The sequence below is a fragment of the Alosa sapidissima genome, chromosome 18, assembly GCF_018492685.1.
Source record: "Alosa sapidissima isolate fAloSap1 chromosome 18, fAloSap1.pri, whole genome shotgun sequence".
Taxonomy (NCBI): domain Eukaryota; kingdom Metazoa; phylum Chordata; class Actinopteri; order Clupeiformes; family Clupeidae; genus Alosa; species Alosa sapidissima.
The window spans coordinates 31,715,269-31,734,187 of NC_055974.1; the positions used below are offsets into that span (position 1 = coordinate 31,715,269).

Below are 18,919 nucleotides of genomic sequence, written 5' to 3' on the forward strand. Positions count from 1 at the left end.
ACATACAGTATTTAGGTTCAGGGTGTACAATGTACAGTGCAACGTGACAAGACAAGGAGATTAAGCAGTTCAATTTACACCTTCATGGACACATTTACACACACACACACAGGCACACACACGCACACACACAGGCACACACACACACACACACACACACAGGCACACACACACACACACACACGCACACACACAAATTTCTCTTCATTTCTCTTTCACACACACGTTTGCATGTATTTGCAGATGTATGCAGTTATGTGTACACACACACACACACACACACACAGGCACACACACACAGGCACACACACACACACACAAACACGTTTGCATGTATGCAGTTATGTGTACACATTTACAGACAAAGACCTTGTAGCAAGAAGACATCAACACACCATTTCCAAAGACATGAAACAAGACAAGGATTCCATTTGGAACACTAGAACCACAAACATACACCTGCTCAATGGCATTTGGAACACTATAACCACAAACATACACCTGCTCAATGGCATTTGGAACACTAGAACACTAGAACCACAAACATACACCTGCTCAATGGCATTTGGAACAGTAGAACCACAAACATACACCTGCTCAATGGCATCTGGAACACTAGAACCACAAACATACACCTGCTCAATGGCATTTAGAACACTAGAACCACAAACATACACCTGCTCAATGGCATTTGGATCACTAGAACCACAAACATACACCTGCTCAATGGCATTTAGAACAATAGAACCACAAACATACACCTGCTCAATGGCATTTGGAACAGTAGAACCACACACATACATCTGCTCAATGGCATCTGGAACACTAGAACCACAAACATACACCTGCTCAATGGCATTTGGAACAGTAGAACCACACACATACACCTGCTCAATGGCATCTGGAATACTAGAACCACGAACATACACCTGCTCAATGGCATTTAAAACAGTAGAACCACACACATACACCTGCTCAAATGGCATTTAGAACAGTAGAACCACACACATACACCTGCTCAATGGAATTTAGAACAGTAGAACCACAAACATACACATGTTCAATGGCAGCATCCCACACACACACACACTCTCTCCCATACACATATACACAGACACAAAAACACACAGAGAATCATTATCCTGTTAATCACGCTTCCATCAATCCCAATACATATAATAATTAAGTGCAAACACATATAAACACACCCACACAACCACACACACACGCGCACACACACACACCCACACACTTTCTCATCCCAGCGAAACAGGCAAAACAGTCGACCGCCTGAAGAGTTACTGTACAAACTTTTACACACACACACACACCTGCGTGTAGTGTCCCAGTGACCAGTCTGAAGAAGTACTGTACAAACTTTTACACACACACACACACACACACACACACACCTGCGTGTAGTGTCCCAGTGACCAGTCTGAAGAAGTACTGGGCGAACTTGAGGATCTCCCTCTTGCATTTCCTCCTACAGCCGCTCATGTCTGCGTTCCGCTGAACGTCCAGAGCGTGCGTCAGTGTTCCGTCCAGAGCGTGCGTCAGTGCTCCGTCCAGAGCGCTGGTCAGTGTTCCGTCCAGAGCGTGCGTCAGTGTTCTGTCCAGAACGCCGGTCAGTGTTCCGTCCAGAGTGCTTGTCAGTGTTCCACAGGACGGCACAAGTACGCCTGCTCCGCTGGTACGGTCCTCGGGACTCCAGATGCGCGCACACACACACATACACACACACACACACCTCCACTTCACTCGTCTCTCCCCTTCTGTCTTCTTCAACCGATGCGTGTGTGTGTTCCACTCTCCTCCTCAGCCGATGTGTGTGTGTGTGTGTGTGTGTGTGTGTGTGTGTGTGTGTGTAGCTGCAGTCCCAGCGTGAGAATGTGGGTGTGTGAACCATCAGACGTCAGACTGGGACTCCTGCAGTGATTCTGCGTGCACGTGTGTGATCCGAGGTGTACTCACACACTCACACACACGTCTCTCTCCTTTTCTTTCACTCTCTTCAGTATCAGTGTCTGCTGCTGTCTGTCTTCCTCTCTCTCTCTCTCTCTCTCTCTCTCTCCCCGTCTCTCCCTCTCTCTCTCTCTCTTTCCCTCTCTCTCTCTTTCTCTCTCTCTTCTCCGCTTCCGAGTCTGCCCGCAGTCTAAGAGCACACACTCACGCAAACCCCTGACACACACACACACACACCAGCCTGCCTTAGATAGCGTAGCGTAGTGCAGCACCACTGTACTCCATCTCTCTCACACACACACACACACACACAAGCCTCCCTCTCTACGGAACCATCTGTAGACGTTTGACACTCGATAACGGTTGCCATGGGGGAGGGAGATCTAGAGAGAGGAGGAGAGGAAAAGAAAGAGTGATAGAGGGAGGAGAGAAAGAGGGAGGAGAGTGATAGATAGAGGGAGGAGAGAAAGAGGGAGGAGGAGAGAGAGAGGGAGGAGAGTGATAGATAGAGGGAGGAGAGAGAGAGGGAGGAGAGTGATAGATAGAGGGAGGAGAGAAAGAGGGAGGAGAGTGATAGATAGAGGGAGGAGAGAAAGAGGGAGGAGAGAGAGTGGACAGAAGAGTAGTTACCATTCCTGATACTGCAGCTGAATTTATTAATGGGCAAGAAGAGAGGGAACAGGGAGAGAGAGAGAGAGAGATGAAATGATGAAGGGAGAGTAGAGAAAAGGAGAGAGATGGAGTGATGAAGAGAGAAGGACAGAAGGAGAGCGATGGAGTGATGAAGAGGGGACAGAAGGAGAGAGAGGGAGTGATGAAGAGAGGAGAGAAAAGGAGAGAGATGGAGTGATGAAGGGAGGACAGAAGGAGAGAGATGGAGTGATGAATAGAGAGGGACAGAAGGAGAGAGCGTAAAATTGAAAAGGTAGAGTGAGAGAAAGAGGGAAAGAGTGGAAGAGTGAGAGAGAGAAAGAAAGAGTGATGACAGGTGATTATGATGCAGCTACGCCTCTCACACACACACACACACCACTGGCCCACTGACAGACGGACTGATGAAGAGTACTTTTGACGTTTTATTGACCGCACTGGCACAGAAACGTTTATGAGTCGCCAGATGGGACAGGAGCAAACATATAGCGTTAGCATTCTCAACAGGACCAAACATATAGCGTTAGCATTCTCAACAGGAGCAAACATATAGCGTTAGCATTCACAACAGGACCAAACATATAGCGTTAGCATTCACAACAGGACCAAACATATAGCGTTAGCATTCACAACAGGACCAAACATATAGCGTTAGCATTCTCAACAGGAGCAAACATATACACAAATCCGGCGAAACACGGAAGTAAAGCAGCGCCGCCATTACTGCGTTGCCTTGCTGCTAAGGAAGTAGCGAAGTAATGTGTTGGTCCTGTAGGCGGCTGTAGCAGACGTTAGCTGTAGATGCGAAATCTTCTTTTTCTTAATTTTTATTTAGTACGTATGCTGTCCAGTGATGCCAGGAAAAGCGTGTTGTGTGGTCGGCTGTTTTAACAACAGTAGGAATATACAGAACTAGAATTAAACCGTTTGTGAAATTAACAAACCTTTGTTGCACATTGAGTGCCCATGTTTACAGGCTTACGGATTACACAGAGTTCCTTGTCGAGGACTAAGATGTGTGTTAAAAGTGGATGAAATACATACGATTAATAAAATAATCCTGAATACCTGTAAGAACATGTATTTTACTGCTACAAGTGGTCGTGGCTAATAGTTATTTGCAACTTCTGAAGCTTGTGATATTAGCAACACAGCTCTTAATGATAGCATTCGGCTTATTGTTGTCATTAATGAATACACGTCTTAATACATTATGTTGTCAATAAATTACCTTCATTGGTAAGTTTTGGCCACTGCCTGACATCTACCCAATGTTCCCTTTCACCTGACATTTTTTCATGAGCAGGGTCTCCTATTTGATATTCTCTGACAGGATGCTTTCATTGAAAAGCCATTAGAAGGCACTGGCAAGTGTCACACCGTCACACTCTGCAGGCACGCAGTAATGGCGGCAGGCAAGATGGCAGCGCCCATAAAGTTCGCGGCGGATTGGTGTATAGTGTTAGCATTCACAACAGGAGCAAACATATAGCGTTAGCATTCACAACAGGAGCAAACATATAGCGTTAGCATTCTCAACAGGAGCAAACATATAGCGTTAGCATTCTCAACAATGTTGTGATCAGACTCGTCTTGTCTTGCTCCCTCCTTTCTTCCACATCTCTTCCCTCCGTAATCTCTCTTTTGTGGCATGTTGTGGGCTCTGGTGTCCCACCCAATACAGCACTGGCAATGTGTGTGTGTGTGTGTGTGTCAGCCCAGAGCAGTGGCATAGACAATGAAAGGTGTGTGAAGTGGCCTGGCTTGCACTGATATGTGTGTGTGTATATGTGTGTGTGTGTGTGTGTGAGAGAGTGTGTGTGTGAGTGTGTGTAAATGTCTGTGCATATGTATCAGAATGCGGCAGATGAGGGCTATTTATGGCAGCTGTACTGGGTCACACACACACACAGAGAACCCAAAAGCAAGCAAGAGCTCCCCTGCACTGCACAAAACTCAAACACACACACACACACACACGCTCACACACACACACACACACACACACACAAACACTCACACAAACACACACACACACTCACACACACAAACACTCACACTCACACAAACACGCACACTCACACAAACACACACACACTCACACGTGTGTGTATGTAGATGTGTGTGTGTGTGTTTAACCCTTACGAGCCCGACCGTTCTAATTTCGTTACAAAAGTAACGATGGCCAATCGTCTAATATCTCAGCTGTCCAATGACTGATTTTATTTCTGAAATCTTCCCCGTAATGCTGACAAACATAAGCTTCAATTTGATATGATTGGTTAAGGGGTTTATGGCGCGAAATGTTTTGGATACTTGAAGAAATGTCTTGAAAAAATATTTTCACTTGAGTCGGTGCATTTGACGTGGACAGCCGGATGCCACCTGCACTTAAGTTGGAGTTTACCTCGACTGGAAACCACACAGCTGGATAAACTGAGGTAATATTGTTTTTACATCGGTTCTAGTTAGGGTTTACCTTAATTTGAAGTCCTTAAATCATGTTATTTGACAGTAATATGCTTTCTCATCAGCGTCAACATTATGGCTTAGCGGGGGGCTAGTGCATCGTCACGTAACTTTAGCTAATAATTGTGAACTGCTTGCAATATTATCGTTTGCTTTTGATGTCAGTTATTTTCATTTAACAGTTTTTAATTAAAAACCTGTTAGTATATAACCTGTAGGTAAGTTTGTTTTCTAGTACCAATTTGCTTGTTAGGTAAGCATTATATTGGCAAGACAGTATTATAGCAAACCAAAGCTGAATAAATCAATGGGCGCCGCGTTTCTAAGTTGCGTTCTCTTACATTAAATAAGTTAAGCGATATTTTTACTCCTCTCAGTATGTAGTTGTAGAAAATAAGATGTGAAATCACATATTCTGTCAGAAATGTGATTAACTTATTGCCTTTCCTCCGGTTGTTATCTGTAGTGCAGTCTGTAGTGAACTATTTTAGCTTGCTAACTTCTAAATGACAAACATCAGACGTGCTTGTCTCAACATTTTCTAAGATGGCATGACTTGAAATAGATGAAGCACAACTCCTCAATATTTAGTTATAGAAAACATGATGTGAAATCACATATTCTGTGGATGCTTCAATAGTTTAGGCTTCCTCTTCTTTTGTGTGCATACATGCACAAATCTGTAGTTTTGTGATTTTATTTTTTACATTAATAAAGGTATTTGTATGATTTCGCTCTTGTTTCAGATGGAGGATGACGAGACCTACACAGACCTTCTCGCAAGCCTGAAGAGGTAGCTGACTGCTCATGAGCTTGCGCTCACAATGCTGAAGACCATGAGGGGATGGAGGAAGAAGGTATAGATTTATGTGCCATGCGTAGGATGGTGCAGACTAAAACACTGTGTGAAATATAGACTTGTTATGTTCTTTTTTACTCACAGTGTTGTCCCAGGCATATGTGGTTTTACCAACTGGAAGGAATGGGAGCTTGTGCTTAGTAGGCCGTCGTATGCAAACAGTGCAGGGGCATGGGACAAAGACACCAGAAGAGTTTCACAGGTTTCTGGGATTGATCATTTACATGGGGTTCACTTCCCTCCCTAATATCCATTGCTACTGGGGAACCAAGTCTTGGCAGGGATCAGGGGACATTGACCAAATGATGAATACATATTGTGTACTCCAAAAAACGCAGAATACCAGAAAGCACTTTTTTCTCCATTGACATTGCCGTTGTCAGTAGCTTCTTGTTATTTCAAGTTTGACAATGCAATGCAGAATCTGGTGTTGAACCTAGGTTTGGTAGCTACAACCAGAAAGAATTTGGAGGAAATCCATCACAACAGCTGGTAGGCATTTCCGTTGAAATTTCAGCCTCACCTTCAGCTGCTCCAACTACTACTCTGTCGTCTTTCCATCAAGTACATATTCCTGTACAGCAGGAGCTTGTTATAAAAAACGTACATAATAAAACTAAAGTAGCTTGTATGGCCCTGGAGTGTAACGGTTGGCGAATTTGTTTTATTGATAAACAAATTGCTGTCAGATTTGGCATTCTGCAAAAGGGGATGCGTTTAGTAATGAGTCATAGCTCTTCTGTGTTCAACCTTCAGGTTCCCCACCCCACCTTTCCCTATCCTCCTTTGTAAGTGTGTGTGTGGGTGGGTATGAGTTTGTGTGTATATGTGTGTATGTGTTTATTCTCCACAGGCTTGTGTATGTAATCCACTTTCAAATGTTTAGAACACATTGAGTTTTGAGTGATGTTGATTGTATTCCTAGTTTTTCATGAATAATAATACATTTTATATACGTATATAATTTTCATATTATACTGATTTATATAAGGAAGTTGTATTTGTTGAATCAAATGTATTTTATGTCTCTTTTCCGAAATGGTCTTCAATGAATACAGTATACTTACTTCCTGTATTACTGGTAAGGTACAGTATGTTTTTAATGTCATTCTTATTGACTGTAGCATTTGCTTATATACAAATAAATGGTTTATTCTTATAGACCAAATACATCTAAACCATTGTTTCTGACTTGATTATTAGTTTTTATGCATACTTTTATGTTGTTGGTGAGAAAGTGAATGTGAATTCTGTCAACATTCTAAATCCCGTTTCCTGCATTTTTTTACACTGATCACTAAAATTATCATAACCTTTGAAAGGTTAATGATATTCCAATACAGTCTTTTTTGTTAAATAGCCCACAACTTGCTGAACATTTCATACGCTCTATATTTTTCTCTATCTTGTAGAGAAATATGATGAAAATTCATTTTTATGTGAATGAAATTCAATTTTGACAAATTCCGGATATACATTTGGAGAGGATTTTCAAAGACTGTTCATTACTATATCAACATTACCATATGTATTTTACATCATTTGATAGAACTGACCCTTCTGATTACAATGGTATGTATATCCCATTGATGGTATGTATTATACTCAAGAAATAAGGTTTTTTGTGTGAGGAGGTCATCCAGCACCAAAAATGGAATGTTCGGCACGGGCACGAAAGGGTTAAGAGGAGTTCAACATTGAGATGTTTGAGTGTGTGTGTAGATGTGTGTGTGTGTGTATATATAGATGTGTGTGTGTGTGTGTACATGTGTGTGTGTGTGTGTGTTTAAGAGGAGTGGAACATTGAGATGTTTGTGTGTGTGTGTGTGTGTTGACGTGTGTGTGTGCATGTAAGAGGAGTGGAACAACTTCAACAGGCACATGTGTCTGATGTCTGTTTTCTGTCTGTTTTAAGAGAAATCTGTCGAAACATCCTCTTAGACACACACACACACACGCACACACTCGTGTGAGGTGCAGATGTCACAGAGTCACACACTGTGTCATTTTCAGAATCAGTGGAAATACACTCTCTGACAAACACCAGACAAGCACACAAACACACACACGCACACACACTAGGGGTCACCACACCACGAAGGCAGCAGTTGATACCATGGTAAAAAAAAAACTAAAAACATACTCAGTTTTCACAAGCAATGGCCTGGTTTCACAATACATGTGATTGTAGTGTGAACAGATAAGGTGTGTGTGTGTGTGTGTGTATATTTGTCCCAATATTTCTCCATTTTACACTAACTGCTGTGACAATGACCTACAGTCCTTCAGGTTACAGCAACAACAGAACTGCAAATCAACATAATATGCCTCATAATGGTGTGAGTCACATGACATACACATACTGAAATCTACACACAGTCACAGGAAATACACACACATCTACACATAAACACACACACACACACACACACACCGTAACTCTCTCTCACACACACACATACATTAACTCACACATACAGAGAGAAACACATTAACTCTCACACGCACATTATCTTAGCCCATCTTATACCATATCTATACATAATCCAGTAAAACAGAATAAATGTGTACACACACATACAATATCCAGTAAACAAACCAGTGGTACATAAAACCAATATTGCAGACTTCTTTAGGCCTTAGCCATCTCAGTGCTTTTCATGTCATTAGGGACTCTCAGGAAGGGACTTATATGTTATTAATGGATTCCAGATACCATAAAAAACGGTCATTAGACCCTCTGAGTGCATACTTTATCTTTTCCGATTTCAAATACATCATAAGATCAGTCAGCCATACAGATACTTTTGGTGGGTATGGGGATTTCCAATGTAAAAGAATTTGCCGCCTGGCAATCAAAGTTGAAAAGGCTAATGTATCTTTATTAGTCCTGTCAGTTAAACACGTTAAACGCATACATTTTTTTATCGCGAGATTAACGTTCATTTTGGTGTAACAAACTTTGTAGTTTTTTCACATGCTGTTGCAACAACTAGTAACGTTAGAACAACTACAACACCACACCGATCTAGCCAGACCGGAAACTAAACAATACGCACTGACGAATGGAATGGAACAGAACGTTGTATGTGCTGCATATACGCCCCCTTTTAGGGGGAAGATGACTGATATAATGGAAATCTATGCTGCATCAAAGTGGAGAGCGAAACGTGCTTATAGTAAACTTACTAAATCTTGAAACAAACATGAATAAAAGGCACAAAATAAGGTTGGTGTAAGAGTTATCTGTGTGTTTATGGGGTTAATGTGACCATGTTCCTATGTTTTGCTCTCTCCAGTTTACTAACAGGAGTGTCACGAATGTATCGATAGGCACAGTCAAACTGCCCGTGGCTGACTAATTAAGTTCAGCAAGCTTAACTTTACATGTCATAACATCAACTAAACATAAGTCACACATTCATTCTATCACTTGTAATATGAACGTAGCCTATTTCCTACAACTAGGTGAGATAATTGGCTATGTTATACTGAAGTTCCACAGTTAGCTAGCTAGCAAGCTAACCGTTTTGCATGGGATATTATGGTATGCTAAATTTGTATAATACATGGGGTATTGCAAACGAATAAGGTTGGTAATGTACATCGTTTCGACATGAGTAAGTTACATAAACACAATTCTTCATAACTGCCGTGTTAGTAAAATGATTGAATGTCCTGTGAATTAATAACTAGATGTAACGTCAACGTGTGATTACTAGCTGTCTTTCAATGGTATAATGTTAATGTGTTTTCCGCTAAAATGGGGCGTGATGCAGATCAAATGTATCTTTATGAAGATGCGCAGTTAGTAGGCTACGTAAAGGCATGCTGCACACACTTGGTTGGGCTAACGAGCCGGCCAAAGAGTAGTAGCCTAGGCTGACGCATTAGTTGTGTGCCGCCAAAGATTTTTTCACCGTCACTTGTTCTGTTATCAACATTCCTCTTTGGCTGCTACTATTTGCGATGCACTCTGCTTTCGACATTCATTTACATTAGATTCCATTCTTTTCAATACAACTCCACACACCAGCATCGCACTTTGCAGCCGTGTAAATCACGATTCAGTTATATTTGGTCGCTGCTCCATACATTGATCATCCAGTGTTTGCCTGTTAAAAACTTCGGCGTTGATGTGTGTGGCAAGTGACAGTGCACCATAGACTGTAGGCCTATAAAATGGCAATGCACTCATGTTGAAAACTTCCTTATTTTCAACTGAACTCAAAGATAATGAATATAGTATGAATATAATATTTTCTGTTTGTTATGCCCTTTATAATGTGTGTAGGCCTACATTTTGTGCATGCACTTCTGCAGTAGCATTTATTTCAGTTTATATCAGCTAGATTTCTGAAGAATATATTGCGTTGCCTCAGGTCTGCTGCACATCTTTTGAAATTTGAGTTGAAATAATCAAATAGACCTACGTCTTAAAGTTCAGTTAATAAAGTAACTTGCTTTGCTTTCATTTGAATCCCAATCAAGATACACAATAATTGCTTTATTGTTAATATGGACTCCTGGAAAGTTCAGAAATGCAAAATAATAGAATTTTAATCATATGATAAAATATGTGATTAATTGTGATTAACTATAGGAATTCAGTGATTAATCGTGATTAAAAATCGTTTTAATCGTTTGACAGCACTAATCTTTATACCTAGCAAGTCCTATATGGTCGCTTGGCACGGCTCCAAAAATTGAGGTATACACATTGGGTTCACATTCTATTTCTATAACTTCAGATAACGTTTTGTAGACCCCTAACCAAAATTGATCCAAGCATGGGCATGACCAGAACATGTGGGTCAAAGTTGCTGGAGCGCTATGACACCTGCTACAACTGCCATCCATGCCTGTGAATATTTTTGCCAATTTAGCTTTAGAAAAATGCATCCTATGTAAAACTTTAAACTGGATTAAGCTCAGACGAGCACATGATGTAGTCCCATTAACCCTACGCACATGATGTAGTCCCATTAACCCTACGCACCGCTTCCATCCATATACTATCTGGTATTGTCTCTCCTAGTTCAGCATCCCACTTTGCTCTAATCTTATCCACAATATTGTCACCATGGGAAGTGATGATGTTATAAATTCTGGAAATAAGTCCCTTTAAATTAGAAGACATTTCCAAGATATCCTCCAAGAGAGATGGATCTGGTTCATTTGGAAAATCTGTTGTATTACTACGAATAAAGTGGCGAATCTGTAGATATCTAAAATGATTTGAGCAGGAGAGATTAAATTTTTCGCATATGTCATTGAAACTTGCAAATACACCATCCTTACACACACACACATTAAATCTCACACACACTTTAACTCTCTTTCACACACACACACACACATTAACACACACACATACACACATTAACTCACTCACACACACACAAACACACACACATTAACTCTCTGGGCTCTATCTTGTACTCCAGCGCAATTGACTTTGTATACTCGCGCTTTTGTCTTTCCTATTTTGCAGTCAGCGCATATTGGAATTTAGTAGCCTAACATCTACAAGCAATATCTTTACATGTCCATCCATGATGGCCTTGAAGTCTTGAGTTAGAGAATTAGCTTAAATCAGCTTATTATGTGCTGTTAACCAGCAACCATAGATAGTAAAAGAAAGCAGCAAGTAGCCTTGGCTACAATTTCTGTAGTTGCTGCGTCCATTCACTGTTATTCTCTCTCCTGCTCAAACAAAAGTTGTGAGTGCATTAAGTTGATGATAACATGTTTACAAACTCTACTGTACATAAAATAAATATTGTAAATAGCCTACTGTCATGCAGTTAATGGGATACTGTGCAGAGTTGGAAAGTTAGGTCAACTTGGGAACTGTTTCTCGTTGTTGAGTTGCACAACGCACACTTCGCTCCTCTCATCTATACGACGGAGTTCCCATTTCTGCAAACCATACATAATTACAAGGGAAAATATTACCACACGAGGGAAATCAGTGTGGTGCCCATTAAGATGTGAAAAAATAGGTATAAATCTAGCGTACACATTTCCACGAATCACGGATGTGTTGATGACATAAATTAGGAAATATTAGAGGACTTAAAAGGAACCATATGTAAGATTGTGGCCAAAACTGGTACTGCAATCACTTTCAAAATACTGTAGAGCGGTGTATCCCCTCCCCCGACTCGAGGTTGCCAACCCGGACGCCAAAACACAACTGACTTTGTGATTAGTAGATAGGTAGAGGGTGGCGCATCAGGCCAAAACACAACATGACATGACAAAACACAACATCAACATCAGTTGAGGGCTGCAACCTCACTTTTTAAAAGACAATATCCTGGCCAGACTACTGTTGTCAGTGATATAAGTATTTGAAGTGAACATGATTTTTTAATGTCTAGTGACATATCAGGGCCATTTTATGATTAATTGAAATACATTTCTTACATACCAGTTCCTTTAAGGAGACGTGATGTTGAACTGCATGCCGATGCCATTTAACCCAAATGCCCCAGCAGCAGCACGGGAGAGGAGAGCTTATCTGACAGAAGATCTGCATTGTCTATAGTGAGGTAATGTTAGATTACATTGCAAAAATATCACCATGCATTCATAACCTCATGATTCACTGAGGTTCGTACAAGTACATCGATACATCGTAAAGTATGTCTTTGTCACATTTCTGTATTACATTTTGTCAAGAGGAAAAATCAATAGCTAACTGTTCCCAACTGAACAGTGATTATAGCGCTGTGAACGCTCCTGGCTGCGCCTGGCAAATACACCACCATAATAGCAATCAGCTATGGAACAAGCGTGCCTGTTGTTAAAGGGAATGTGAGATGACGCTCTGATTGGTTTATTGCACATTACGCCCAAACCACACCCATGATTAATGTAGCTACTTCAGACCACCCCATTTTAGATTTGCGTCGGGCGCAACAGTCATTATCCCGCCAGTAAAATAGCAACAGCGCCCGAGATCAGCCCACAAAGCTACTTGCACTTTGCCTTTTCATAATTCCGTTTTCCGTCGTGAAGATAGTGCCCTCTCTTTCTCTCTCTCACACACACACATACATGAATTCACATACACACACACACACTAGAGCTAGGAGACATCCATCTTTGTGTGTGTGTGATGGAAAATTCATAAGATCAGGCTCTTGTGATGACTGTTGAGAGTTGGGGACTAATATCAGCACTGGTTATGTGAGTGTGTGTGTGTCAGGTAATATCAGCACTGGTACTATACACAAGGGAAGAATGTAAAATGCCTGCAGGAGAACTAAATCTTTATGAGACACACACACACACGCGCACACACACTCCAGAGACAGATTTCTCTCTCCTCCTTATGAGCACACACACACACACACACACACACTCCAGAGACAGATTTCTCTCTCCTCCTTATGAGCAGGCTGCCCCACAGTCCTGACACTTTTATTGATCCTAACCAGGAAATAAACAGTGGCACTTAAGGCCTGGAGACCAACACACACACACACTCAGTCACACACACACACACAGAGCACACCAAAGGTTGCACTTCACACAGACATCTGCATCAAGCACACAGAATTCCAGAACACAACACACACGTAAGTACCGTTGCACGGTGTATCGATACTAGAAAGGTATCACACAAAAAACAATACGATTTCCGACAATTTTAGAATCGATACTTTGTTAAAATAATAACGTTCTGTGTCTGTGTGAACTGCTGCTCTCCTCCTTGCACGCATCTAGGCAAGTGGGCGTGTCAAGCAGGCAGCTCTGAGTGAGTGAGTGGGCAGCCAACACAAGTCGACATGGATTCGGCTTGTGGATAAAACAAATGCTGAAGTGAAATCTGGAACTATTTCGGACACATTGCGGATAGTGAAGGCAAGGCATCAGGTACACAGAGGCCCAGAGGTGTACGATGTACACACACACACATGTACAGCCTGACACCATCTCACTCACTCACACACACACACGTACAGCCTGACACCATCTCACACACACACACACACACACTGGAACTATTTCGGACACATCGCGGATAGTGAAGGCAAGCCATCAGGTACACAGAGGCCTGTTTGTAAAATATGTTTCAAAGTCATTCAACAGTAAATAGCCTAAGCTACGCATAGAACTTGGCTAAGCATTTTTAAAGAGTTCAAAGAACGACAGGTTAACAAATAGGGTATAGAAAAGACCACTACATGATTAGTGCCAAGTTCATCTCTTCAGTTTTATTTTAGGCTTATAACCTAAGTGAAATGAGTGTGGTTTTCTGGGATAAAGTGAACCTTTCTTTATCAGTGAATGTTGACGAGACATAAGGACTGATCATAGCGTGCTAACGTGATGAAAACGCAATGTTCACGCTAGTATAACATGACCATAACTTGCAAAAAATCTATTTAAAATTCGGTCAGTACTACTGGTAATGTTTGTCATGGCATGTAGACTGCAATTTGTTCAATAATTATTGCCCAGATGTAGGATAGGCTACCCGAAATGCGCTAATTAAAGCCCACAGCATACAAGGATACAAGGAAGTTTATTGTCACATGCATATAGTTACTGGAAGTAAGAAATGCAGTGAAATTATGTCTGGTGTCAGCCTATTTGTGCATTTATGGGTAGAAGAGGGGTTTAGTAGATTCAGTGGCAAGGGCTGCATAGGAAAGGTGGGGGAGGATTGGGATTGGGGGGGCACCAACAAGGAGCACCCAAGAGCAACAGGGGCAAGGAAAAACTCCCTTACCAAGGAAGAAACCACGGCTCAAGGGGCTAACCCAGTGGGCAGTGTGCTGTAAGTATGTTGGGGATGTGTGTTGGAGAAGCTTCCTGATGAAATAATATGCTGTGTATGTAGGGGAGAGGGGGGGGCAGTGTACTGCAAGTATGGTGAAGGGACTTACTATTGCAAGCAGAGTACTGTATGTATGATGTATGTGAGTGATGACAGTGAGGATGTGTGTGTGGGCAGGAGGGGAGTGGAGCAGTGACTGTGTGTAGTGTGTAGGTGGGGGCAGTGTGCTGTAAGTATGTAGAGGATGTGTGTTGGAGAAGATCCTGAAGACAATGTGCTGTGGCTGTAGGGAGGGGGGGGGGGGGGGCAGTGTGCAGCAAGTATGTAGAGGAGGCTTACTGTAGCAAGCAGTGTGCTGTATGTATGTGAGGTGATGACAGTGATGATGTAAGTGTGTGTGTGTGTTGGGGATGGGGGTGGGGTATGGGATGGGGGGGCAGAAAGGCTAGGCAATCAAGGACATGGGTAGATAGATGGAGGAGAAATCAAAAATAATAAATAAAAGGTTCTATGGAGATGTGCAAAAGTTGGAGAAAGTCAGATATGTGTGTGTGTGTGTGTTTTGACGTGTGACGTTTGACGTGTGTAAAAGTGCTAAAAGTCATGTAGGTGTGTGTGTGTGGGGGGGGGGGGGGGGGGGGGGTCATGAGTGCTGAGGAGTGAATGAGTGCAAAGTCAGTATAGTGTGAGTTCAGAGTTGGGAAATGTTTGAGAGTGCTGAAGAGTGAATGTGTGCAAAGTCCAGTGTTCAAAAGAACACGCTCATTTTTTCGTGAACACGCTCATTTTTTCGTGAACGTTGAACTGAACGCAACACATTTTTTAATAAAGAACTTGAACGTGAATTAGTTCACATTATGCGTCATGAACGGCAGACATCACTGTAAATGAACGTTGGAATTTGTTTTCCATTGAAAACTGAGTGACATCTGTTTTCTCTTCTGAAACGCAACGAGAGAAAGTTCTTCCCTCCTGTGTTCTCGCTGGTGCCACTTAAATCATGTATCACCAGACAGAAATGGTTTTGACATTGTGTGCACAATGCATTGCGGGCAACGTAGTGTCCGGCTGAGAATAGTTGAATAGCATACTGGCTTCCGCACAACGTTACCCGTGATGAATTGCAGCAGAGCGGGGTAGGCATAGCAACGCCACGTAGCAGGCAACGACGAGAGCGCCGAGGGCTGGAGGAGCGAGAGAGAGAGACAGACCAATGACGAGAGTGAGAGAAAGCGCTGCAATTCTGCTGCTGCTGCTGCAAAAAAAAAATGGCTAGTGGAAGTGATGGCAGGGAGACTGGTCTACCTTGTCTGTACTGCTGCAAGTTTCATCACCTGGTAAGAAACCCACAATTGCAGTGTCATGAGCAAATGTCTACAATGAGCAGCTTCAAAGAACGTATAGTGATTTCTAGCTCGTAGTGTGAGAAAAAGTATTTATTTGAACATCTCACGAAAAAAGTAAATGAACTGAACTTTGAACTAGTTCAGAATTAAAATTGTGAACTTTGAACGTGAACTGTTCACTTTGAGCATGTATGAACTGAACTTGAACTAGTTCAGAAAAGCTGTGAACTGGTAGCCTGGAAACCAGACTCTGACTTCGCAGAGAGTCTGGCCTAGATCCATAGGCGTTCGTTTATTTCCGGGTGGGAGGGCACAGTTTGAGGTTTAAAATCATTGGAGTTCCTTTGAACCAATCACTAACAACCGGCGTTTCGTCATACAGAGAAGTTTCTCTGCAGCACGCCCATAACAAGCACGGGTGCATCTTATCAGCAAACAATCACACGTTTCATCTGCGTAACTCTCGCCAAAATGCATCATATAGTGTTTTGTGAATGTACCCAAGTCAAACTTTCATATAAATGCATAAGTACGTCCAAAGCGCCACTTTTAAGCTTGTATGCGTTGTCGTTTTCGGGTGAAATGACCTTTTGAATGGGATTCCTATAGGGCTACTACTTTTTTGATACAATCGCGTCAAAATCGCTATTTTTCAAATACTATGAAGGCTCGACACAACATGAAACTTTGATCGAAGTATCATCAGTGTTTGAAAAATAGCGATTTTGACCCGACCATGTAGCCTAATAAACTACAGTTTGACTCGGGTACGTTCGTAGCCTATTTCAAGTGACAAAATCTATGACTAAAGTTTAGCTGATGATATAACATCCTACTCCACTGTGACTTCGTTCATGACACTCCTGTTAATAGGCTAAACTATTATTTACATTTGCTCAAAGATTTACATTGCTCGAAGAAGTATAAGTCCTTTTCGCTCCCTACGTTGATGTATTCCAAGCGATCTGCTTCAGGGGCGGGGACGTAGTAATTGAAACACCATGCCTGGGTACGTAATCGCTCTCTGTTTGCTGGTTGGTCGGCTGCCCAACTGCCGAAGTATGAATCAACCTATTCCAGACGAAGTACTGTAGGGAAAAGAAATCGACCGGAAGTACGTAGACAGGCCAAGGCCAGGCTAGTGAACTGGCACAACACTGGCAAGGTCAGTATAGTGTGAGTTCAGAGTTCGGATGGCCTGGGGATAAAAACTTCTCCTGAGTCTCTCAGTTCTGGCTTTGTGACTACATAGGAGTCTTCTTGATTTCAGCGGTAGGAATAATCCATTGTTAGGATGAGAAGAGTCCTTCAGAATCTTTTGGGCTCTTACGAGTACTCTTCTGGAATAGATATCTTGTAGAGCAGGGAGTTGAGTTCTTATAGTACATTCAGCTGAGCGCACTACTCTCTGCAGAGTACTACAATCTCTAACTGTGGAGTTCCCATACCAGGTGATGATGCTACCAGTTAGAACACTCTCAACCGCTGAAGTGTAGAAGGCCTTCATGATGGATGTAGAAACTTTGAATTTCCTTAGCTGATGAAGGAAGTAGAGTAGTTTGCCATTTTTACTCTAATCCTTTGTTGCCAGCCACAACTCTCCTCAAAGGGCCCTTGTTGAATTAAGCAGGGGTGTTTCTTAATCAATGCATCTGCCACATTTTTGCAGTCGGCACCTGATGGGTAGTCTTTGTAGCTGTAAACTGCCTCAGCCAACTTTTCTAAAATGTCTGAAAGCAAACGTAAACTGCAACTGCAAACGTAATTCCTGTATGTGTAAACTTGCTCTCTGCAACTGACACTCTGTGTCATATGAAAAAAGTGGAATTTTGGCCACTGCTGTATCCTTGGAGAATCTGTGTTGCTAGGCAGAGCAGTGTTGCTAGGCAGAGCAGTGTGGCTAGGCAGAGCAGCAGTGTGGCTAGGCAGAGCAGTGTGGCTAGGCAGAGCAGCAGTGTGGCTAGGCAGAGCAGTGTGGCTAGGCAGAGCAGTGTTGCTAGGCAGAGCAGCAGTGTGGCTAGGCAGAGCAGTGTGGCTAGGCAGAGCAGTGTTGCTAGGCAGAGCAGTGTGGCTAGGCAGAGCAGTGTGGCTAGGCAGAGCAGTGTGGCTAGGCAGAGCAGTGTTGCTAGGCAGAGCAGTGTTGCTAGGCAGAGCAGTGTTGCTAGGCAGAGCAGTGTTGCTAGGCAGAGCAGCAGTGTGGCTAGGCAGAGCAGTGTTGCTAGGCAGAGCAGTGTGGCTAGGCAGAGCAGTGTTGCTAGGCAGAGCAGTGTTGCTAGGCAGAGCAGTGTGGCTAGGCAGAGCAGTGTGGCTAGGCAGAGCAGTGTTGCTAGGCAGAGCAGTGTGGCTAGGCAGAGCAGTGTGGCTAGGCAGAGCAGTGTTGCTAGGCAGAGCAGTGTGGCTAGGCAGAGCAGTGTGGCTAGGCAGAGCAGTGTGGCTAGGCAGAGCAGTGTTGCTAGGCAGAGCAGTGTGGCTAGGCAGAGCAGTGTGGCTAGGCAGAGCAGTGTGGCTAGGCAGAGCAGTGTTGCTAGGCAGAGCAGTGTGGCTAGGCAGAGCAGCAGTGTGGCTAGGCAGAGCAGTGTTGCTAGGCAGAGCAGTGTGGCTAGGCAGAGCAGCAGTGTGGCTAGGCAGAGCAGTGTTGCTAGGCAGAGCAGTGTTGCTAGGCAGAGCAGCAGTGTGGCTAGGCAGAGCAGTGTGGCTAGGCAGAGCAGCAGTGTGGCTAGGCAGAGCAGTGTGGCTAGGCAGAGCAGTGTTGCTAGGCAGAGCAGTGTGGCTAGGCAGAGCAGTGTGGCTAGGCAGAGCAGTGTTGCTAGGCAGAGCAGTGTTGCTAGGCAGAGC

General features: G+C 43.0%; 1 protein-coding gene across 2 annotated transcripts in view; it reads right to left on the minus strand.

Moving 5' to 3' along the window:
- The window catches only part of kcnip4a (potassium voltage-gated channel interacting protein 4a), a 212,489-nt gene that overhangs the window by 137,703 nt on the left and 55,867 nt on the right, over positions 1-18,919 (minus strand). Inside the window, exon 1 of one of the 2 annotated variants that reach the window (XM_042070067.1) lies at positions 1,413-1,852. The exons of the other annotated variant lie outside the window; for it this stretch is intronic. Coding sequence (XP_041926001.1) covers positions 1,413-1,734 — 322 coding nt within the window. The 5' untranslated portion in view covers positions 1,735-1,852. Of the gene's footprint in view, positions 1-1,412; positions 1,853-18,919 lie in introns of those variants that run through there. 2 annotated transcript variants of the gene reach the window in all.